We start from the raw sequence: 25726 nt of genomic DNA, 5'->3' as shown, positions 1-25726 counted from the left end.
TTGACATCTGTGAACTGATCTCTTGAGAATCACACAGAACATTTAAATCACATTAGCAATCTTCTCTAACAGGATTCATTTCCTCAGCAGTTATGAGAGGAGCATTTCCCTTTGCCATGTACTCTACACTAATTCACTCACTTCCAATTAAGCACATGACTTTTGTACATCAACACATTTACATGTGATGAATAAACTAAAAGACAAGATAACATAGTAACACACAGGACAATAACAACAGGCTATGTGAAGTATCCATCACAGATAAATTTCAAGGCTGTTACAAAGATAAATTAAGTCTCATGACATTCTGATGAGAAAAGTAGGTATTATACCCATTTCATAGATGCAGAAAGATAAGCAAATAGTGGGGGCCAGATTTTTAAAGGTAGTTAGATGCCTAGCTCCCAGTGAAATCAATAGGGGTTGAATGCCTAGCTACCATTAAAAACCTGTCCCAAATTACATGCTCAAATGTTAATAAATGAGTCAGTGGCAAGGTTGGAAATCCCTGGATTCTTAGAGCTGTGCAAAGTGCTGAAGTTTTGACTTATATACTTCCTGTTGCAGCTCCCTGTCTGAATTTTTATTTTATTTCTGGGTGAAGAGGTTCAATGTTTGACTTATGTGCAAAGGAATGCCATCAAGTAAATAATTACAAGGGCTTTCTTATAGATCAAAGGATACTTAACAAAACCACAAAATCTTGCTTCTGGAGCACAGATATTTATTTAGTAGCTCTGACACAATATGTTCTTCTCTTTCCCAAAACCCCACTTGAATGGATTTACATACTCTTATTTATTGCTTTGTTTGCAGGTTTCTGTATATCCCCATATTACTGGATGTTTATAATGCAAATAAAAAAGATCCTCAAGCTATGCAAAAATATTTGTCAATAAATTCTGCCTACATAATTCTATGCCCAATTACTGCTTATTTATTAATTAAATATTAGAGGTAGTTTCAGATATCTCTAGTACATACTTCTTACAGAGCTCCATTATTTTTAAAAATAGTTTTATATGCAGGTTGGACCTCCCTGGTCCAGCCCCCTCAGGACCTGACTGGTCCCAGATGAGGGATTTTGCCAACCTGGGGAGGTCATTTTTGGATCCCTGCCATTGGCCCCCCCCAGCCCTAGCTCCCCACCTCCTGCCGGCCCCACTGCCCTGCTGGGTGGCCATCGCTGCCATGCCCCTACCGGGAAGTCCAGTGCTGGGGTTCTACTCAGCTGTAAGCACCGGGGATCCCAAGGCAGCCCCGCATGCCACGGCTCCGTGAGCAGCCCTACATGTTGTGCGCCAGGGCTCCTAACCCCACTGGGCAGCTCTGCCGCCAGCTCCCTGTGGACAGCCCATTGCCCTGTCGACCCCGCAGGGATCCTTACTGGTGGCTCTCAATAGGGACTCTCAACATCCATGCTGGACCATGGATGTTGCTGGACCAGAAAATCCCAGTTTAGAGAGTTTCAACCAGTATTAAGTATTTTTATATATTAAAAATGTTTACACTTGGACTGTGGTAGAGATGGATATAGAAGACAGGCTTGTTGAGAATCTCCAGGTTAGGTTAAAGGGGTAAAAAACAAGGGTGATGTCATGCTAGGAGTCTGCCCCTACCCAGGCAGAAGAGGTGGATGAAGCTTTTTTTACTCAACTAACAAAATTATCTAAAGCACAGGATTGGGTGTGATGGGGGACTTCAACTATCCAGACATATGATAGGAAACTAACACAGCAGGGCACAGATTATCCAATCAGTTATTGGACTGCATTGGAGACAATTTTTTATTTCAGAAGTTTGAGGGAGGGAACTGGAGGGAAGCTGTTCTAGATTTGATATTAACAAATAAAGAGGAACTGGTTGAAAATTTAAAAGTGGAAGGCAGCTTGGGTGAAAGTGATCATGCAATCATAGAGTTCTTGATTCTATTGGAATGGTAGAGAGTAGAACAGCAAAATACAGACAATGGATTTCAGGAAGGCAGGTTTTAGTAATCTCAGAGGTCAGGTAGGTAAGGTCCCATGGGAAGCAAGACTAAGAGGAAAAATAACTGAACAGAGTTGGCAGTTTTTCAAAGGGACATTATTAATGGCCCAGAAGCAAACTATTCCATTGCAAGGAAAGAGAGAAAGTATGGCAAAAGACCACTTTGGCTTAACCAGGAGATCTTATATGATGTAAAAATCAAAAGGGAGTTACATAAAATGTGGAAAGTAGGTCAAATTGCAATGGATGAATATAAGCAAACAACGCAAGTATGCTGGGGCAAGATTAGAAAGGCTTCAGGCACAAAATGAGCTCAATCTAGCTAGAGACATAAAAGATAATAAGAAGACATTCTCCAAATATATTAGAAGCAAGAGGAAGACAAAGGACAGGGTAGGACCATTGCTCAGTGAGGAGGGAGAAATAATAACAGGAAAATTGGAAATGGCAGAGGTGCTAAATGAATTCTTTATTTTGGTTTCTCCAAGAAGTTTGATGGTGATACGATGCCTAACATAGTGAATGCTAATGGAAATGGGGTAGGTTTAGAAGTTAAAATAAAAAAGAACAAGTTAAAAATTACTTAGAAAAGTTAGATGTCTTCAAGTCACCAGGGAATAATGAAATGCATCCTAGAATACTCAAGGAACTGATAGTGGAGGTATCTGAGCCTTTAACTAACTTTGAAAAGTCATGGAAGTTGGGAGAGATTCCAGAAAACTGGAAAAGGGCAGATAGAGTGCCCATCTATAAAAAGGGAAATAAGAACAACCTAGAAAATTACAGTTTAAATTCTGTGCCAGGGAATATAATATTAAGGAATTCATCTGCAAATATCTGGAGGGGCTTCGGAGGATAGGGTCATAATTCAAAATGATCTGGACAAACTAGAGAAATGGTCTGAGGTTAAACAGGATGAAGTTTAATAAGGACAGATGCAAAGTACCGTATTTTCCGGCGTATAAGACGACTTTTGATGTTAAAAAACATCCCCCAAAAATCGGGGGTCGTCTTATACGCTGGGTATACAACTTTGCGGCTTTGCAAAGCCTCGGGGGACGCCGGCGGCGGGGCATCCCAGGCACGCCTGGGCTGCCCCGCCGCCGGCTTCCCCGAGGCTTTGCAAAGCCGCGGGGGGGCTCAGGCAGCGAGGCAGCCCAGGCGCGCCTGGGCTGCTCCGCTGCCGGCTTCCCCCGAGGCTTTGCAAAGCCGCGGAGGGGCTCGGCCAGCGGGGCAGCCCAGGCGTGCCTGGGCTACTCCGCTGCCGGCTTCCCCGAGGAAGAAGCCGGGGAAGCCGGCGGCGGAGTAGTCCAGGCGCACCTGGGTTGCCCCACTAGCCGAGCCCCTCCGCGGCTTTGCAAAGCCTCGGGGGAAGTTGGCAGCGGGGCAGCCCGGGAGCGCCTGGGCTGCCCCGCTGCCGGCGTCCTCAGAGGCTTTGCTCCTGGTGTCCCTGGTCTGCTGGAGACAGTCCCCAGCAGACCAGAGGCACCGGGAGCAAAGCCGAAGCGGTGGCGGGGTGCCGTGCTTCTGAGGCTTTGCTCTGGCAATACGGTACTGGAAATACGGTACTGCACTTAAGAAGGAACAATCAGTTTCACACATACAAAACAATCAGTTTCACATATACAAAATGGGAAGTGATTGTCTAGAAAGGAGTACTGCTGAAAAGAATGTAGGGGTTATAGTGGACGACACAATAAACATGAGTCAATAGTGTGACACTGTTGCAAAAACAGAAAACTTGATTCTGGGATGCATTAACAGGTGTGGTGTGAACAAGACATGAGAAGTCATTCTTCTGCTCTACTCTGCACTGAATAGGCCTCAATTGGAGTATTGTGTCCAGCTCTGGGCACCCCATTTCAAGAAAGATGTGGAGAAACTGGAGAAGGTCCAGAGAAGAGCAACAAAAAGGATTAAAGGCCTAGAAAACATGTGCTATGAGGGAAGACTGAAAGAACTGGGCTTGTTTAGTTTAGAAAAGAGAAGACCCAGAGGGAATATGATAGCATTTTTCAAGTACCTAAAAGGATGTTACAAGAAGGAGGGAGAAAAGTTGTTCTCCTTGATATCTGATGATAGGACAAGAAGCAAGGGACTTAAACTGCAGTGAAGGAGGTTTAGGTTGGACATTAGGAAAAAATTCCTGCCTGTCAGGGTGGTTAAACACTGGAATAAATTGACAAAGATGGTCATGGAATCTCCATCACTGGCGATATTTAAGAGAAGGTCAGACAGATACCTGTCAGGGATGATCTAGGCAGTGCTTGGTCCTGCCATGAGAGCAGGGGACTGGACTCGATGACCTCTTGAAGTCCCTTCCAGTTCTAGTGTTCTGTGATTCTCCTATTCTATGATTTTCTGACCAGCAGAGGCAGAATCCCTCTTTTCTTACAACCCATCCTCTGCATAACTTTCATCACTTCCTATTGCCCTTTTTCAGTCTTAGCTTTTAATCCCTACTATAATAAAGGAATAGAATTGTACACACTATTTTAACAATATGATTTGCAGAAGTGTTTAGTATAGGCCTAAAACTGCTTGCATGAAATCAATGGGAGTTTTACGATTTCATTTAATTGTTACATGACAATTCGTCAATTTCACATTTGCTGTGTTATCCCGGAGGTCTTATGAAAACAATGCACCAACTGCTGTTTTTCACTGTTCATCACTACAAACTCAGTTAGGACATCTCTCTATGGCTCCAAACCTGCAAAGACTGACAGCTACTTAACTTCATGCACTGTGAATTTCTCCATTGAAATAACTTGGCAACTTACAGTAGGTAAAATAAAGGTGAGCGCACAAGTCTTTGCAGGATTAGGACCTATTTATACCTGCAGTCTTGACTGAGACCATGTTGGCTTCACAGACTATAAGACATTTCTTCAAATAATTTTTTACTGCTAATGATCCAGAAGCTGTTCCTATTTCTGATGCCTTTCAAGTTGAAGTCTTCACATTTTGTGCTGTTGATATTATTTCACACACTGCTTGGTGATGAGGCAGAGGACACATTCTGGGAAGGCCACATGCCAAAGATGAAGAAAATCAATTTCAGTTAATAAAAGGCAGAACTGCTGGTGCAGAAAAATCACTAAAGTAGCAGCAGTGTAGCTTGAAAGGGGTTCTTAAGAAATTCATGATGATAGAATGAAAGCCTAGTTTCCTTCAAAGTGCTGAAAGAAAGAGGGAAACATCAAAATGAAAACTTGGAATTTTGTTTGAAGTCCATAAAATAAAGGATACATCCCATAAGGACACCACATCATTGTTCTCACGCAATCGGTACTTATGACATTTAAGAGAATTTCCTAAATCCTGTCAACCGAATTAACATTTTTTAATTATTTGTGTCCATGCCATTGCAACTTTTTTAATCTTTAATTTTAAATTATTTGAAACTATAGTAAAAAAATAAAATAGCCAGACACATAGATGAACATAATTTGTTCGGGAAAAATTAACATGATTTGTGTAAGGGGAAATCAAGCCTTACTTACCTACTAGAGTTCTTTGAGGGGGTCATCAAACATGTGGACAAGAGAGATCCAGTGGATATAGTGTACTTAGATTTCCAGAAAGCATTTGACAAGGTCCTTCACCAAAGGCTCTTAAGTAAAGTGAGTTGTCATGAGATTAGAGGGCTAGTCCTCTCATGGATTGATAACTGGTTAAACAACAGGAAACAAAGGGTAAAAATAAATGGTAAGTTTTCAGAACGGAGAGTGGTGTCCCCCAACGGTCTGTACTGGGACCAATCCTATTCAACCTATTTTGATCTGGAGAATGGGATAAACCGTGAGGTGGAAAAATTTGCAGATGATACTAAACAGCTCAAGATAATGAAAACCAAAACAGACTGAAGAGCTTCAAAAAGATCTCATCAAACTAAGTGATTGGGCAACAAAATGGCAAATGAAAATTAATGTTGATAAATGTAAAGTAAAGCACATTGGAAAAAATAATCCCAACTATACGTAAATATGATGGGGACTAATTTAGCTATAACCACTCAAAAGAGAGATTTTGGAATCATTGTGGATAGTTCTCTGAAAACATCTGCTCAGTGTGCAGCAGCAGTCAAAAAAGCAAACAGAATGTTAGGAATCAATAAAAAAGGGATAGAAAATAAGACAGAGACCATCTTATTGCCTCTATATAAAACCATGGTTCGCCCACATCTTGAACACTGCGTAAAGATGTGGTCGCCTCATCTCAAAAAAGACATATTGGCATTGAGAAATGTTCAGAAAAGGGCAACAAAAATTATTAGGGGTTTGGAACTGGTCCCATGTGAAGAAAGACTGGGACTTTCCATCTTAGAAAAGAGGAGGCTGAGGGGGAATATGAGAGAGGTCTATAGAATCATGACGGTATGAAAAAAATGAATAAGGAAAAGTTATTTACTTGTTCCCATAACATAAGAACTAGGGGTCACCAAATGAAATTAATAGGCAGCACTATAAAACAAACAAATGGACATTTTTCTTTACACAGTTTACAGTTGGCCTATGGAACTCCTTGCCAGAGGAGGTTATGAAGACTTATGAAGACCAGGACATTAACAGGCTTTAAAAAAGCGCTACATAATGTCAGGGAGGATAGGTCTATCAATGGCTATTAGCCGGGGTGGATAGGAATGGTGTCCCTAGTCTCTGCTTGTCAGAGGCTGGGAATGGATGACAGGAGAGGGATCACTTGTTGATTCCTTGTGCTATTCATTCCCTCTGAGGCGTTTGGCATTGGATACTGTTGGCAGACAGTATACCAGGCTAGATTGACCTTTGGTCTGACCCAATATGGCTGTTCTTATGTTCTTAATCCAATTTCAGACCATTCTGATCAACTGCTCCATGAAGTATCATATAGTTACACCCCAGGTTTGCTTGAAACTTTTAGACTGTTAGATTTTGAATTATCCACATTTTTTACTTCTTAATTTGTTGTGTCAGCTCCTCTGCTGAGAGGACTAACACAAAACACATGGTGACAACAGCCATGTGATAAATTCCATGTATATGCATCTTTGATCAACTCATTTGCACTCTGCATGTGATCTTGTATAATACAACGGACATGGGGGATTTCCCTTTTGCTCACCGTATGTGTGTGCAATTCCCCACCCTTCAAATGATCCCTGTTGGAGGGTCAGGATGGTTAATATTAAAGTCCTGTTACAGTGATTGGATTCGAGGTCTGATACACCAGAAAGTATCTGGGCTAGAAGCAGAAGCTTTTACATCATTAAGCGGGAAGATTTCCAGCTTTGTATTGGTATAGGGACTTCTATATCAGGTAGGTGTTCAAAAACTGAATCTTAGAAGTTGGTATGGTAGAACCATAGGTTTTTTATATGTAATTAGTTATTATTTTCACTCCCATGGTGATCTGTTCAGTTATCTTCTTGGAATCATGTAGCCATTTCAACTTCATACTACTGTATTGAAAGCTTTATACCAAATTATCCCATTAGATTCTGTCCTTGTGATTTTCTATAGATATATATTTTGAATGCAATGTAATTATTTTTATTCAAGAACATTTCAGGAGCTCAGCTGATTAGATCAAAACCAAGTAGAAGTTCTTGACAGTTTATTTTCTTGCTTAACTTTAGAATTAATCAGTTTCCTTAAAGCCATGGGTCTCAAAGTGTGGTTCACGGACTGCTAGTGGTCCGTGACCATCTTTCAGGTGGGCCATGGTCTCAGGGTTCATCCTGCTCTGCCACAAGGGGTCTGCACTGGCACTCCAGCCCTGCTGCCCCCCTCCGTGTGCTTGGAGAACCAGAACTGGCTTCCCGCTGGGGGAGTGTCAGCCGATGGTCAGGGCAGTGTATGTGTGTGTGTTACACCCGAGTCTTCAACTGCTGGGACACAAGGTCCCATCACAGCGGGCAGCCTAGGGAAGGCTGACAGGTGCCCCGAGAAGTTTAACGTCCATGTCTTTGACGGCTAGGATTGGGATCCCTTCGCGGCGGGCAGCCAACAGGCTGACAGATGCCCCAGAGTTTACAGGGAGAGCTTATTACATCTCAGACTTTGACTGCTAGGATACATGATCCCTTCACAGTGGGCAGCCTATGGAAGGCTGAGAGATTCCCCTACGGATCTGTCCTCTGGAAGCAACACGATCCAAATGCCCAGCTCTTCCTGTATCTGTCCCTTATGACTGGCTGGAGTTCTTTTAAATTGTGCTTGGTTCTATTACAGCAACTGAAGGAGTCAGGTTAAAAGCTTAAACAGTTACAGGTTTATTAAAGAAGCTTATAAATCATATGGTTACAATGGGTATTGCTCTATTTCTTAACTGCTAGCAAATAGAGATCTTAAAATGGTTACAGAGGAAAAAGGAAGATAGAAAATAATGGTACCAAGTGACAGCTTAATCTTTAAAGAGGTCTATTCTATGCATGCACTAAAACAAAAGGACGCATACGAGTACAATTTTTACCCCCTTGTGCGTCGCTCAGTCCCAGCGTGTCAGGCCAGGATCAGTCCCTCAATTCCTCGGAAAGACAAAATACGAGGTGGGCGTCCCTGTGGAACCTCGGGAGGCCAATACCTAACCCGAACAGCAGGAAAAGGGTGGATTGGCACTCAAAGTGAGTGTACTGCTGGACCCATCTTTATACCCATGGGGTCATGTATTTCTCTTTCTTATCTGTGATGCCAAATGGTACTGGTCTGTCTTTGTGACGCCAGTTCTTACAAGGGAGTTGTGAACTTAATTTACACTTGTAAGAGAGATAACTAAATTGGGAGTACTGGGCATTCTTTTCTCAGTGGGAGATTCCCCTCCCAGGGACGACTGTGTGTGACCATATCGATATAGGTGCCAGCCAGGGCAGTTCTCGCAGTCTCGAGGTCAGCTTATTGCCTTGATTGCTCTTTCTCATATCTATGTTTTCAGCTTACCCAGGGTCAGATGAGCCAGCATGTCCCGGGCCTCTTGTCGAGGCTTCAAAGACTATGCTGATTTTTATTGCTCCTTCTCTGCCTGTATGCAGGCACTTCAGAGGGGCAAACAAGATGAATGAGACAGAGGGGTGGCCAACTGGGGAAATGGCAGCACAGGAAATCACTCACCTGGAGGCTTTCCCTGCTGCTCCCTTGGGCAAGAATCACAGCCAATGGGAGCAGCAGGGGGCAGTGCCTGGGAAGCACAGAGCTAGGTAAGTATCCCCTCTCCTCCTGATGCATCCCCAGCCCTCTCACGTACCCCCTTCATACTGAGACCATGCACCCCCCACCTTGCTCCTGCACCCTCCCAGATACACCCCCTAGACCCACCCTGCTCCTGCACCCAACCTCTCGGTCAGTCCTCCACCTCCAGCCCACTCCCACCCCACACCTGCAACCCCTCCTGAACCCATTTTGTCATCATGGATGGTGCTCTGAGGAAAGGTCTGCATTGGGCAGGAGGGGCTGTGGGCCATAAAGTTTGAGAGCCGTTGCCTTAAAGCTACTCTTTTTTTTTGTACAAATATTTGTGCATACCTATTGTCCTATATACTATTAATTTCTAGGTATATCAGGTGACTACATCACACCAATATCCTTTTTGGTTTTATCATATGTTATTGTAAGTACACAATTCATGAATGCAAAATATTTTCACATTCCCCTGTGGGCGTCCTTCCAGAAAAGGTCAAAGAGAAAAAATGGAGCATCATTAATATCATCCACACTTACATTAACTCAGATCTCAAGGTTTAATCTTATTGCCAAGGATAAATTGTCAGTAGAATCACTCAGATGAGTAAGGGCATTGCTGGCCTGGGACCTTAGTTTGCTACTGTCAGAAAGACAAATTCTGTCATATCTGCAACCTGTAGATTTCCCTCGTGCATATTTCATTCCACAATTTCTAGAGGCTGTTTTGAGATGCTACTCCTTGGATTACAGCAATAAACTTTCTGTCACCCTAACTGGTAAATAAATATGTGGCTAGGAATCTGACTATTGTATTCCAGTATACACTGAGGCCTGGAAGGTTTTGAACTTTTGTAGGTTATCAGTGATGTTTCTGCATCAGATTTGTGATTTGACTTTTTGTCTCATTGTTGGGAGAGGGAAACAGAGGCCCTAAAATTACAATTTCATTCATATTCTAGGGAACACAGTGAGTGTATACTCTTCAAGGTTCTCATTTCAGGCAGAAACTCATTTGTAAAAGGGCCATTAGCTAGCTACATGGGAAATACCTAATGACCATAGGTCATTAAGTCTTAACAGGTGGATAGAGATTTCAGGACCATAACTAGCTCCCTGCAAATACAAGGTGCACTTCTTTTATCTACCTACTTCAACACTGATACAGAGCAGTGTGTTGGGTGTTTTTCAAATCCAAAATACCCACTCCCTCAACAGAAACAGAACCAAAAATGGCACTCACAATTTTCCTCCTGGAGAGGGGATGAGAATGAAAACTAACCATACCCAGTACAGATGCTCATACTGTATGAGTAGCGCTCAGACACTACAGGGAGAAAGCAGTTCAAGAAACTATATAGGAAAGAATTGCTTCACTCCTATTACTTACAAGTGGATGATCTACCTCCTCTGCATGGCGTGTTTAAAATATTCAGTGATGGTCCAGGAGAAATCTATTCCTGCTTGTGTCTGATGTACAGAACATGCAATCTAGTGTCATATTCCTTTCTGAGACTCCATCGATGGAGCCATGTAGATTAGACAGATAGGCAAAGGCAAATGAAGCCGCGATTTAAATGATCGCGGCTTCATTTAAATTTACATGGCTGCCGCGCTGAGCCGACAAACAGCTAATCAGCTGTTTGCTGGCTCAGCGCGCTAGTCTGGACGCTTCCGCGCCAACATCAAAGCCCTTTGTCGGCAGCCTCGTTATTCCTCGTGGGATGAGGTTTACCGGGGTTGTCGACAAAGGGCTTTGATGTTGGCAGGGGAGTGTCCAGACTAGCGTGCTGAGCCGGCAAACAGCTGATCAGCTGTTTGTCAGCTCAGCGTGGCAGCCATGTAAATTTAAATGAAGCCGCGATCATTTAAATCGCGGCTTCATTTGCCTTTGCCAAAAAAACAAATCTACATGGCTCCGTCGACGGAGCCATGTAGTTTAGACGTACCCTGAGTTACTGAAGTCTTCAAACCATGGTTTAAAGCCTTCATGTTACAGAGAATTCACCATTTACTCTAGGTCAAATCTGCAAGTGACCTGTGCCCCATGTTGCAGAGGAAGCTAACCCCTCTCCTTCCCCTGCCAGCATCTCTTCCAATTTGACCCAGGGAAAACTTTTTTTCCCAACCTGAAATATGATGTTCTGCAGAGTGTGTGGGCAAGAAACACCATGCAGATACCTGTAGTTATGTCTATACTACACTGAAGTATTAAAAAAAGGTATGCAAATTTCGCCCCGCAATTTGGGTATCTTTTTCCAATAGTTTTCCAGAAGAGGCATTTCTGAAATTTGGCCCATCTACACTGGGCCAAATTTCGAAAGCTTTCTCTTTCAGAAGAGCCCTTCTTCCTCATGGGAGGAGGAAGATAGGACTTCTGAGAGAGCGCGTCTGCTCTTCCGCAAAAAAAAGTAGAAGAGCAGACACGTTCCCTGGATGCGGCAGAGTTTTTCCAGAAAAAACCCATCGTGTAGACATAGCCTGAGAATGTTTTGCTGAAAGTTAAGTGATTGGTTAGATTGGATGTAAGATACTATATTAATGTTTTTTTAATCAGTTTGGGTATTTTCTTTAGTTGCTCTGTTGCTAAATATTTCAAGACTTGTATTCTACCAGTAAAATACCTGCTTGTGAGAAGCATGGCTATTTGTCATTCCTACTGCAACGCTTCCCCCTTTCATTTTTTTAAACAGGAAGCAAGATGTGTAGGGATTACTAATTGATTAACTGAATGGAATGGATGGAAACAAATACTTGTAAAAGATAAACGATGGTAAATGCACCACTTTGCATCCCTGAAATGATGCAACATTTCCACCAAAGAGCACATAAGGCACCAGAGAGAAGTTTAAAAAGACAAAGTTTTTAAGAATGTATGTCTCCTCTTGTAGTAGCTAGGGTCATGTGCCAGGAAAGAACAGCAGTTAGTCCAGTCAGAGAAGCATGACAGAATGTCAAAATAGTTATTCAGTTAGGCGAGGGTTCCCCTTCCCCCCGACCCAAACATGGGGAAAACAATATAAAGAAAACTGATGTAGTTGCCCAGCCTGTGAAGGAGACAATACATTTGATGAAGTTCTGGCAAAACTGCATTTTCATAGAATCCTAGAGCTGGAAGAGAGCTCAGGAGGTCAGCAAGTCCAGCCCCCTGCCCAAGGCAGGACCAATCCCAACTAAATCAACACAGCCAGGGCTTTGTCAAGCCGAGACTTAAACTCTAGGGATGGAGATTCCATCACCTCCCTAGGTAACTCATTCCAGTGCTTCACCACCCTCCTAGGGAAATAGTTTTTCCTAATATCCAAACTCGACCTCCCCCACTGCAACTTGAGACCATTGCTCCTTGTTCTGCCAACCGTCATTACAGTACTGTGAACAGCCTTTCTCCGTCCTCTTTGGAACCTCCCTTCAGGAAGTTGAAGGCTGCTATCAAATCTCCCCTCACTCTTTTCTTCTGCAGACTAAACAAACCCAAATCCCTCAGCCTCTCCTCATAGGTCACGTGCTCCAGCACCTTAATCAGTGTGTCTGATGCTGCTCCCCTTCAAAGAAAATCACACCCATGTTAATGATCAGTTTCTAGAGAAGCCAGGTGAAGGGATTTCCTCCTGTGAGAGGGGAAGGAATTACCATGGCATTGTGCCATCGGCGGAGCATGCGGTATCAAAGGGATATCTGGCATGAATAGGGCTTGCCGCTGAATTGTAGCACTAAGCACAGTGTGTTAGTGAGAGCAACAAAGCCAAGAAAAATCAAGGGCAAAATAGGCTTTTTAGAATGTTATCCTTTCTATTTCACCCCTTATCTTCTGTCACAACACGTTCTGGCAGTGTATGGATCCTTGCTGCAGTCTTTGAACAGATCCTGTGGTGAGAATGTCACAATGTCAGACACTTAATCTGGGACGGGGGGTGGAATGGATACTTGCTTCCGTATTACTACCACAGCGACAGGCAACCACTCCATGTGAAAGCAGCACACTCTGAAATCAACGGGCATCTTGAGAATGCGAGAGACAGTGCTGATATTATGGTTCGGTTCCTAATCTGAACCTCCCTCACTGAATAAAGCAAGCTGTTTTGTAAACAGCTGCCAATACAGAAGCCATACCCATTCAGTGGCATCCCATCCTTTTCCGTTGTATTGCTCTTAATTGGATGATAGATTCACAACATCCCTAATTAACACAGCAAGCTATGGACGGAATAATGTGGTCAATGGGGATTTATTTAGAAATCATAAAATACAGTGACTGTTCCCGTTTGATAGTGATTGAAGCTGACTTTCAAGTAACTAAATTGTAACCAGTTAACATGAAGGAACAGGGACAAAATTCCTTCCTGTGATTTTTTCAAGAAACAAAATTACTCTCAAGAGACGTTCACAACTTCTTTCTTTCTTGTGTTTACTATAGTACTGACATAATTGGTGTCAAATCCTTATGCACATGAATAACTCTGTTGCAGCCAACAAAGACTACATATATAAAGAAGGCAAGCAAAATTAACCTCAGAAATTTTAGGGAAAATACAATGGCGTTTAACGATAGCCACCACTAATATAGTTAAAATCATATTAGGGTTTCTATTATAAACACCTAGAGTAAACACTTTGGCTATTTCTACACTCGCGGCTTCTTGTGTGAGTAATATGCAAATGAGGCTAAGTGTGGAATATCACCACGCCTCATTTGCATACCTAATGAGCCACCATTTTTTTTCAGAAGAGGCTGTTGCGCAAGAAGGAGCATCTACACTGCTCCTTCTTGCGCAAGAAAAACCCTCTTGCGCAATGCCGTTCTTTCTGAAAAGTAATAGGTGTAATGGCATTGCGGAAGAGGGTTTTTCTTGTGCAAGAAGGGGCAGTGTAGACACTCCTTCTTGCGCAAGAGCCTCTTCTGAAAAAAATGGTGGCTCATTAGTATGCAAATGAAGCTCGGCGATATTCCACGCTTAGCCTCATTTGCATATCACTCACGCAAGAAGCCGCGAGTGTAGACATAGCCTTTGTGGGCTGAGACTTGGCATTTAGGTTTGCTGTTTGAAAGCAGTCCTTAATAAGCATTGACATAGATTGTTTCTTAAGAATGCGCTTAGGTCCTTTGAAGTTCTTACTCAAAATTCCCACTGATTTCATTAGAACCTTACAAATGATTTTGTCTTGTACTCAGAAATGTCATAGGCCATCTGAGAGAGTCTGTCTGTCTGGCTGTTTGTTCAAGAACTCCTTCCAAAGAGTAAGAACTAGGACTACCAAATTCGGTATGCAGATTCTTATCAGAACTTAAAGCAAAGTAAGGGTTATGTTGTGCCAGGAAAATGGGATGTGCCTGGACTAGGATTGCTTTTCAGAAAACCATAAATAATCTCCCGGCAGATGAAAGGGACTGGCAGGGGCGACCTTTCCCATCCGGGACTACTCCATCAGACTGGCTCATTGTGGGGGCCCAGCAAGACAGGGGCAGCTGCAGGATGGCTCAGGGCTGTCAGACCTGCTGCAAGCCACAAATCCTATCTGCAGAGGCTGCAGCTTTAAGGGCTCCAGAGGAGGTGGGGGGATAGAGTTTTGCTGAGCATGGACAGAGCGGCCAGCAGGGCACCCTGGGAAGGGCTGGAGGCCCCCTATTTCAAAATAGCAGCTATTTCCTGTTTATACATCCCCTATTCTGAAATATCTATTTCAGAATAGGCACTATTCCTAATAGAACGAGGTTTACAGAAGCTGCAATAAGCTGTCCGCTATTTTGAAATTATTTTGAAATAGCGGTTTTGCTGTGTAGATGCTCGCAAAGTTATTTCAGAATAACGGAAATTATTCCGAAATAACTTTGCTGTGTAGATACACCCATACAGCTCAAGGAAGTTATTTTCCCTGCAATCGTTCTTCATACAGAATACTGTAAAAAAACAAAGGAAATTAATGCACAAAAATGTGACAACTGAAAGAAGGATTTAAATTTTAAAGAACAGATATTTTGCTAGAACCTAGGTGAAAATAATTTCCATCTGTGACGCATGTTTAAGAGATGGAAAAAACACCTCCTTCTCCGTCAACATGCATATTACTCTCAACAAATCCCAGATTTTGGAGGATGGTAAATCAGTGACTTGTTCTCTGGAAAAGCGCGAAGGAGCCAATGCAAGGTGTGCAGACGAAGTGGCTGACACACCTGGAAAAGACTCTGTGCAACTGTTTACTTGTTTTTGTTTTTAAACATACTATGTTGACCTTGAGATGCATATTGTGACTATTTTGCTGTTAATGTTGACCTTGGTATTGTGTGTGGAACCTAGTCATATCTTACAATAACTACAGTGATACAGATAGAAGGTAAACACTGAAAAAAAAGTGTGCCCTCCCTCGTTTATACAGCTTGGACTTATTAATTAACACTGAATTTAAAACTAATAATCAGATCACTTATTTTTAACTGGAATAAGTTCTAGGGCTAGAATTGTCTGTATGTTATCTGTACATATACAGCACATGGTTATTCTTTGGAGAAAAAATACTGGAGTGTTCATTTTTGTTTGCATACGTTCCGGGCCATCCTTAGGCTTTATGAGAGCTGTGCAATACTTTTAAACTGGTATCTCTATGCTCAACAGCAGCCCAGGAGGGGGTGATGATGATTTTAAGATATGTTATTTTATAATCGTCAGCAAGACGTTAACAAAATATTTTAAAGCAAATTTTAAACTATGGCCCTAGAGTCTAACATAGTAAATTGAGAAACTGACAGTGTGTACCTGAGGTTGGCAAATGCCTGTTAAATGGCTTCATTACCACTTAAATGCATCTTTCACATGTTCAGTGTTCTGCTAATTTGTCTGGCAGGCTTTTTCACTTCTAATTAGATCCTCTGTGGAGGAAGCTGAGCCATAGAACAGGGTAGGAAGAGGCAGAGGCATTAGGACCCAATGATGATGCACATTTTTGGTTGCCCAACGCAGCTGCGTATTCTATATGGGTAAGGATGGCCCTGCATATGGTTTAATCCTGCACCCCAAGTGATTTTGGTTATCTAGTTTGAGACTTTACTTTCTGAGTTTTAACTTTCTGTCGGCAGAGGCATGTAGATTTGTTTTTTTGGCAAAGGCAAATGAAGCCGTGCTTTAAATGATCGCGGCTTCATTTACATTTACATGGCTGCTGCGCTGAGCCGACAAACAGCTGATCAGCTGTTTGTCGGCTCGCGCGCTAGTCTGGACGTTCCCCCTGTCGACATCAAAGCCCTTTGTCGGCAGCCCCGGTAAACCTCATTCCACGAGGAATAACGGGGCTGCCGACAAAGGGCTTTGATGTCGGCAGGGGAGCGTCCAGACTAGCGCACTGAGCGGACAAACAGCTGATCAGCTGTTTGTCGGCTCAGCGCGGCAGCCATGTAAATGAAGCCGCGATCATTTAAATCGTGGCTTCATTTGCCTTTGCCTATGTGTCTAATCTACATGCCTCTGCCGACAGAGGCATGTAGTCTAGACACAGCCTAACAGGGTTCAAAAAAGAGCTAGATAGCCAGTGATGGATCTAACCTCCATGAATCTATTAGTCAGGATGGGTAGGAATGGTGTCCTTAGCCTTAGTTTGTCTGGAAATGGGTGACAGGAGAGGGATCATGTGAGGATTACCTGTTGTGTTCTCTTCCTTTGGGGCATCTGGTATTGGTCACTGTCAACAGACAGGATACTGGACTAGAGGGACCTTTGGTCTGACCCAGTATGGCCATTCTTCTGATGGTGCAGTTTTACTAACTGCACTTGTGTACCTAGAATTTGTGGTGAGTGCTGATTGAACCGTGGCAGCTCTTTGACTGGTTGCAGAAGGAACACACAGCTTTCAACGTTGTGTGCAATCAGCACGCATCTCGCTTCATTTGCCGTTGCTTTCTGTTTGTGACACTTTAGTAATACTGGTAGGAAAAAAACTACATGGAAGAAAACTAGCAGAAACTGGCAACCCTGCTTATGGGCAGATAAACAAAATGTCTCATGGCTGCAGATGGGCCATGGGTTGCCCACCACTGGACTAGAGGTTTATTATTATTTACTGACCTTTCCATTGTCTCCTGAGGCAATTACTTTTGAGTCATGGGTGTCCCGTGCACTGAAGAGTCGGGCCTCTGTCCTGGCCACCCCTCTGCTCAAGAGCTCAGTGTGCATGAGAAGCGCTCTGCCTCAAAACAAGGAGCAGGCCTGGAACACAGTGACCATGCAGCCAGTTGCAAACAGTGAATTTATCTTCAAAAGCTCAGCTGTCAGTTTACAGGGAAATTCCCTCTTGTTACTCTTTGACCTCCAGTACTGAAAAGAAGATAACAGGCTCAGCCAGAATTACTGGGTAATAGATAGAAGTTTCAGTAGGGTTGCCAGGTGTCCGGTATTGACCCAGACAGTCCGGTATTTTCGCCTCCTGTCCGGCAAAAAAAATCAGAAAATACCAGGCACCTAAAATGTCCGATATTTTCTGATTATTTCCCGGCCAGGAGGCGAAAATCCCGGGTGCTTACCAGGTTCCGCAAGGGAGCTGTCCAGCCTGGAGCAGGAAGACAAGATGGCAGATGGCTTCCGGCAGCCTGCTAGGGCCAAAAAGCCTCAAAAGCATTTCTTAAAGGTTTTTATTATTATTATTATTATTTTAGCTTTTTTTTCCTCACAACTTTGATCTCCCCCTTTTTTTTTCCTCTCAGAATTTTTTCCCCGGTGTTTTTTTGAGGGGATGAGGGGTCAGTATTTTTGGTTAAATCATCTGGCAACCCTAAGTTTCAGAGGGGTAGCCATGTTAGTCTGAAAGGCTATGTCTAGACTATGGAGTTTTTCTAAGATACCGGGATACCAGGAAGTACATCTGCTCTTCTGACATTTTTTGCAGAAAAGCGGACGTACTCAGAAGGAAGAGTACGTTTCACGAGGAAGAAGTGCTCTTCCAAAAGGGAGATTTTTCTGAAATTTGGCCTAGTGTAGATGGGCCAAATTTCAGAAAAGCCTTTTCCGAAAAAACAATAGAAAAAAGGTACGCAAATTGCAGAGTGCAATTTGCACACATATTTCCAAAAAAGCGGCAGTCTAGACATAGCCTTACTGGAAAAACTTTAAAAAAACAATGAATGGTCTTGCAGCACTTAGAGCCTAACAAAAATGTAGATGGTATCATGAGCTTTTGTGGGTACAACCCACTTCTGCTGCAGAGGGGGAGCCCCATGGCTCGCATTGGGTCTGAAGGAATGTACCACGGATAGCAGATGCCATGCTATAGTCAATCACTCAGCCAGATTTACAAACTAGGCAACTCCAGGTTTGTTCTTCACTGTTTTAACCATTAGCCCATATCATTCCTTTTGAAGCAATGAAGTACAAATTGAAGGTTAATGGGTCATCTTTAACCCTTACCGCTGTACTTCGGAGCTGCAGGTTCTCAGTTCAGAGCTTGGTTGCACATACTGGTTTTCCAGTTGTTTTCACAAGCTTCAAGGATACACAGCACGTCATATGCTGGTGCTCGTCAAAGAGTATAAATAATTCTGAAATAGCTGCTATAAGCTAATTCAATATCAAGTGCTTGGAAAGAGACCAATTTGCTCACTGTATCCTTGTTTGGAATTTTTCCTGAACATTTCTCTTTTAAACACTGAGTAGTTCACTGCTGGTTTATATTGTCATTGTGCATGCCCACCACTACCCAACACAAGAGGGAATCTCACTGATCAATAATTCTTCACTTTGAGTTCACTCATTGGTCGGCAAGATTTTATATCATTCTGCTTTTAGTTGCTCCCTGCAGCATTTCCTGGGTTTCAACCTGTGATAGTCTGTTGTTAATATTTTAGGACCAGTGTTTCATAATTGGATGGGGAAAGGCTAAAACTTAACCATCTGAAAGGCAATGGGTATCAAATCTGATTGTATTAACTGATGTATGAGTCAGCGCTGCAGGTATTGATCTGTTACTTTTTTTACAGGAACACTTCACACCTGAATGCAAGTTCAAAGAATCAGTATTTGAAAACTATTACGTGACATATTCTTCAATGATCTACAGACAGCAACAATCTGGTAGGGGTTGGTATCTGGGTCTTAACAAAGAAGGAGAAATAATGAAAGGAAACCATGTGAAGAAAAACAAACCTGCAGCACACTTTCTTCCAAAACCCTTAAAAGGTAATGTATTTCGTTCTCCCAGCTTCTATGAAATGATATTACATTATGTCAGAAATATTTAATTGCAAAACATACAGGCTGTGTCTAGACTGCACCCCTTTTGCAGAAAAGGGATGGAGATTAGACACAGCACAATTGCAAATGAAGCGGGGATTTAAATCTTCCCCGCTTCATTTGCATGAACATGGCTGCCGCTTTTTTCCGGCTCGGGGCTTTGCCGGCAAAAAGCGCCAGTCTAGATGGGGATCTTTTGGAAAATAAAGCCTTTTCTGAAAGATCCCTTATTCCTGATTTTAAAGAGGAATAAGGGATCTTTCGGAAAAGGCTTTATTTTCCAAAAGATCCCCGTCTAGACTGGCGCTTTTTGTCAGCAAAGCCCTGAGCCGGAAAAAAGCGGCAGCCATGTTCATGCAAATGAAGCGGGGAAGATTTAAATCCCCGCTTCATTTGCAATTGTGCTGTGTCTAATCTGCATCCCTTTTCCGCAAAAGGGGTGCAGTCTAGACACAGCCACATATTTTAAGTGTTACAGTTACATGATGTAAATGGTTTAACATCTTGCAACACACCATTGATGTTATTGGAGCTTTTTGAGATTTGATTACAGCCTGTGATATATAATTTGCTTCATGCATTCAAAGACGTATGTTCACTCATTTGTGCTGGTAGTTCCCAGTATGTCCACTACAGTCCATGAAGATTTCATCTGGAGAGTACAACTGGCAACTAGAAGAAACATGTATCATGTCACGCTTATGCTTCGGAGATATTTATTAAACTAATTTCTAATCTTGGCTAGGACTTGGTATAATATTCAGATGGTAACATTTTATCTCTACTACACAATTCATGTGAGAGACAGATAAAGCCCTGTCTTAGCCCTAGGCTTATCTGAGTAACCTTTTAAGGCAAACACCATTTTGAAATCATAGAGATTATCTCCGAGATGCACAATGGTATATGGCTAGATAGGCCATTTTAGCCTATGTCCAGTCTAGCTTTGTAGTCTACACATTTAGCGACAGATGCTTAGCAGAATCTAATGCCTCTACAAAAACCACTGCATTTGTGAAATAAAGGAAATAGAAAATGGAAAGGTCTGTTTTGGTGGTCATTTACCTGGACTCATGTGCAAAAATGCTGGGTCAGACCCTCACATGGTGTGAAACAGCATAGTGCCATTGAAGTCAATGGAGGAGTGTTGATTTACTCTCCATGAAGATCTAGCCTAAAGAATTTTGCAGAGTTTATTGCATATTTTAGCGAGTACCTCTAATATTTTGCCCCTGAATCTTTGAAATTCTTTTTTCATGAGTGCTTGGAGGTACTTTTACTGCTCCCACGTTACTTATTGATTCATTATTGAATGAAAAGTTCTTCTTATCCCTTGAAACTGAATAGCCAAGAACAAAGGCAAAAAAGTAGCATATAAAATGTGCTGATGTGCTGCTATTTTTTTTTTATTTTCAGTGGCCATGTACAAAGAACCTTCTCTTCATGATCTCACAGAATTTTCAAGGTCTGGAAGTGGGACCCCGACAAAAAGCAGAAGTGTTTCAGGAGCGTTAAATGGGGGGAAATCCATGAGTCAAAATGAGTCAACGTAGCCAGGTTCAGACAAGCCAAGTGCTCTGTAAATGGAACCTTACCTCTGGATGCAGTTGAATTCTTACTAGCAGTCTTTCATCCAAACCGTCCAATTGTTCAGGACAAGCCACCGAACTTGCATAGGTTACTCGTTTATCAGCCATTAGATCTTCTGGTTGTCAAAGGATATATCCCAATAATGTAGAATATGCTTGTGCATATCACGAAGCACCCGGATAGCCAGCAAAACATAACTGCAGAAGAAATCTTGGAGAAGAAATGTCCGGCTCTCTTTCCTCTCTCTCTTTCCTCTCTCTTTTTCTCTCCTGTGCTTTGTGGAAAACTAAACAAAAACATTTCACAGCATTCACTGCTGATAAGAATTTGCTTTCCAACCAAGAAATAAAAAAGACCACTTTTGCTCTTCAAAGAAAATTTTAACGCTTATATGTTTTATAGGGGCAAACAACAAACAATGTAAACTCTGTTGTTTTCTTGGCTTACTGTTTTATATCTAAGGCTTGATTACAAATGTATCCTTTAATTTGGGTTAGTGCAATTTTTCGAATGGTCAACTCCAATGGGCCTTTAAAGCTGTGTCTTTAAAAAAATACAATAATAAATTCAGGGTTGGAACTGAGCGTTGGTGTCTCAGGCTCAAGCAAACAGTGTTCTTGTGCTTTTAAACACACTGAAATATAAATTTTTATAGATTTGTAGCATTCTGGTAAAGTTCGTGTGCCGACCCCAGTCTGTAGGAATTGAGTTGTTTTGTTAACCTGAGTCAGTGGAAGGTAACATAAAGGGATAAACTTATCCTCCAGTGTAGATTTAGCTTAACTCAATTTTGTGTATCATGTTAAACTATCGTTGTGGCGTCTTTTCTAAAGACAGAAACTGTGGAATTAAGGTGACTTAATTTTTTATAAGAAATGTCTTATTTGTAAAAGTCCTTCTTTCCCTGTAATGGACACGTGATTCTTGTGTAGGAGGAAGTGTTAGGACAGGTTACCCCTAAACAACATATACTCATACATGCTATTGAGAAAATGGTTTAAAATTTAGTTAGGTTTCCATTTAGGTCATCATATCTGTTGCATGGGAGAAAGTTGGAATATTGGCATAGAGTTGCATGATGTGTAAGATTTTGTGCATTAACCATCATTGGATTCTGTGCTCCAAAACTGACATAGTTCTGTACAAGCAGTTGTCTGCTATGTACAAAAGAGTTGTTTATTATTTATTGTACACACAACCATGCACTGAATAAACTATTTATATTAAGATGTACTTTTTTTTAAAAGCTTGCTGTTTTATTAGACAAGGTACTTTGCTTACTTGGAGACACAGAAATGACAGATAAATACACATTTTGAGTGTTACTAATATTATATATAAAATGTTTTGGTTTGTAAACAGCTATATGTGAAATAGTTTACATCCTCCGAATACTATTCACAGTACAAATGAAAACATCCAGAGCTCTTCTTAAATACCTAGAGACTGCAAACAACATGCTAATTACATAAGAAGTATTTTTTTTCCTAGAAGAACTTTTGAAATCCTATGAAAAGTAGGGACATGGGTAAAATAACTGGCCCAGACTTTAGATCTCAAAACTACTCAAGTTGACCCTTTAGGAAATGGTATTTTTATCCTGTCTCATTATTTCTGTATTAAATCTATTCCATTTACAAGAAAAAGGTATGTTGGTTTGTTAAATTCCAGTCCCACATTCATCTTTGGCTTGGCTGCATTCTGTCCCTATCAACACAACTAAGGTTTATCAGGCCAAATGGTGTTGTCCCCAGAACTTGTGCAAACTCCATAGGTACTATGGATACAACACTTTTATCCCTAAAACTTCCCATTCTTTTTTTACTACTGGTGTCAGCAGCAACAGTGGATACACAAATGTAGACCAGCCATCAGCATTTGAATTACTGTAAGCAGCAGTAGAAAGAAAAGGTTTTGATGAGATTTGAGTGGAAAGGCACATTTGGAGGTAGAGAGAAAGAGAACACAACAGGAAGAGAGACTTTAAAGTTTTCTATAAACTTTAGGTAGAAATTAGTGCAACATATTAAGTTATTTGGTCTATTTCCTCCAGTAAAGATTTGTTTCCTACTACATAGATTGGCTTATCTCAACCAACTCTTTTAAATACTTGAGATTTGCTCTGCACTCATTTAGATATGTCTCGGAAGAGTTCCCATGAGATACAGCCACTGTTGGATACACACGGATCTCGCTTTCAGCAAGAACTTCTGCAGAATCCTCTTCTACCAGCCATTCTATACAGTAGCCACAGCTGGGTGCTAAACACTAAGGGCCAGATGTTCGAAAAGCATTTAGGTGCCTACTGTGACTTACACACTTCACCAACTTAGATTACTCCTGGGATTTTCAAAGGTACCTATCTGCAGCTCTAGGGAGCCTCCATAACCTTGGAAATATGTCCGGAAACAACTAGCAGTGTACTTCCTCCAAAGAGGTTTCAACATAAGGTCCCATGTTTACAAGCTCCATTGAGGGCACATGCGTAGAGTGTTCTATGTACACCCTCAAGCTCCAGCTGTGCTGCCCCAAAGCACTATGCTCTCTAATCTTTTCCATTCACGTGCAGATTTTTTCCATCCAGGTGTGGAATTTTTATGTGCACCAAGGCATGTGCCAATGTGCACCACCACTAGAAACAAAAAACCTAGCTGTGGGCAATCTGCTAATCAGCTGGGCAGCACTGGACTGTTTCCTGAGTGGCCTCACAAACGCACAGCTTACAGGGATCAATGTCCTAAAGGTAAGAGCCCTGACAGAGCCACACATCCTCCCCAGCTGTCATTTAAAACCACAGCCTAGGCCCGTATATGACAATGAGATGCTCACAATACCTAATGTCCTACTGAAATAAGCCGTGCAAAAATTCTGATACAATTGTAACTGATGCATCTGCTTTGAAGTCATAGCAGCTTTTCTGTATCTAGTTTTTAAACATTATTTTTGCTAGGCCTAGAAATCTCTGAAGTAAAGAACATTAATGAGAACACAAAATCATGCAGTACCAGCTAAGCATATAGCCAGCTAAATTATATTCTTTAATGTCAATATAACCCCAGAAGCTAAAAACTTGTCAAGTCAAAGGGCTAGCATCAGGGAACATCGCTTTCTATGTATAATTAGTCAACCTACCCACTCCTAAAAATGGCGATTCAATTCCAGTTGCTAGTTTCTGTAAACTTTTCGAGCACTAAAACTGCCCTATGCCTTCAGCTGTAATTTTCAGAAAGGCTCGGCACCCACTAGTAACACCAGAGTTTTAAAAGCAGTTGGCTCCCTTGGTAGGGACTTAAACACAGGTACCAAGTATTCTTTTGAAAAACTGGCCCTACATTTTACAGTGGGAGCAGAACACTTGAAAAATCCGGCACTGGTCTCATTTGAAAACTCCAGCCCTCAGAGCAAGCATTTTAGAACTGACATGGGAGCACAAGGCCTCCTGAAAGTCAGTAACATCCATCAAGATTCTGTTCCCCTCGGAACAGCTGAAGCTGCAGATCTGCCTAAGACTAAAAAGGATGAGATTGAATTATTTTCAGCTCATAAACCTTCTTAATTGGGAACAATGACAAAATGCCACAAGCCGCTGTCCAGGCAGCTGTTGCCATGTCACTAATCTAAATGGCAACCCTGAGATTTTTCTAGACTCAGGTGAGACCAAGGTGGGAAAGCAGATGTTTATTTTTCCCCAGTGTTTTATTCTGCTAGGACAAGAAGAGTCAACACTTGTGTCACATTAAATTCACCAGCAGTTTTGCCTTCCTTTATGGCCCTTATAAACTCCAGCTGTTCCCTCACAGAAGGGGTGACAAAAATAAATGGCAGCCAGCCTACGAGGTGAACGAAAGGCGATAATGCAGTGACCTGACCACAGATATTGGCTCGTATCTCCTGTCGCTGGCATTTTGTCAAAGCAGCCTAGAGCTGTGAGGTGCCTGACTCCAGTTACTGTAGCTCCTTTAGACCCTATGTAGCTTAGCCCCTATTGGGATGGGGGACAGATGACAATTAGCCAGCACGTTCCAGACAAACCCCCAGAAAAGGAATACAGCCCATGACACCAACAAGACACAGGCTAATTCGCTCTGCTCCGGTATTTTGCTATGTGCTGCCTCTCTTGCCACCAGCTTTCAGCTGGATTTTGTCCACTCCTGAAGCAGCTGGGCTTTTCAATGGCTGGGAGGGGAGGCACTTTTGAGTGCCCTATGAAAGTCACAGATATCAAATGTATGTGTGTGAAAGACGTCATCCCCACGCATTCCTCCGCGTCATCCTCCTTGGGCACTGGAGGGGCGGGGGGTCAAAAGTACGTGTGCACTTAGGTGCCTAAATCCTATTTTCACACATGACTGGCAGGGCTGTGTCCTGACTGGGCCGCAGGTTGGCTCCACTGCCTGAGATGCTTTTATGTAATCTTGTACGTGTTGACTCAAAATCACCAGAAGCATCACTGCTATATTTTATATAACATCTTTAATAACTGGGGCAGAATTTCAAAAAGTTACTAGCCCCGGGGTGCCTGGGCTGCATTCATATTGTGCCACCAGGCAGGCACCACTGGACTGGGCCATCTGTGTGTATGACAAGTTGGCAGGGGGACCAAGAAGCTGACCGGGGATGGGGAGTATGTCAGTAGATGAGGCTCCCACAACAGGGCAACATTATTTATCAAAACTCGAGCAGCCAGCTTGCTGCCCCCAGGGCTAATAACCCCAAGATTGTGCAACAACCAAACATGGTGAGCTTGCCCAAAGCTGCGCGTGTACACAATGCTCGGGT

The 25726-nt window shown here is 42.3% G+C and overlaps 1 protein-coding gene across 7 annotated transcripts in view; it reads left to right on the top strand.

Moving 5' to 3' along the window:
• Positions 1-22541, top strand: part of FGF13 (fibroblast growth factor 13) — a 408650-nt gene extending 386109 nt beyond the window's left edge. For 3 of the 7 annotated variants that reach the window (XM_075941051.1, XM_075941053.1, XM_075941052.1), the window contains exons 6-7: positions 19105-19303; positions 20774-22532. In XM_075941051.1, coding sequence (XP_075797166.1) covers positions 19105-19303; positions 20774-20910 — 336 coding nt within the window. In that variant the 3' untranslated portion in view covers positions 20911-22532. Of the gene's footprint in view, positions 1-19104; positions 19304-20773 lie in introns of all 7 variants that reach the window. The other 4 variants (XM_006115447.4, XM_006115450.4, XM_075941056.1 and 1 more) reach the window with 4 other exon arrangements.
• The last annotated feature ends 3185 nt before the right edge of the window (positions 22542-25726 follow it).

The sequence above is a fragment of the Pelodiscus sinensis genome, chromosome 13 (genome assembly GCF_049634645.1).
Source record: "Pelodiscus sinensis isolate JC-2024 chromosome 13, ASM4963464v1, whole genome shotgun sequence".
NCBI lineage: Eukaryota > Metazoa > Chordata > Testudines > Trionychidae > Pelodiscus > Pelodiscus sinensis.
Note: the sequence above shows the minus strand (reverse complement) of the source record. Positions and strands in the feature narration are given on the sequence as shown.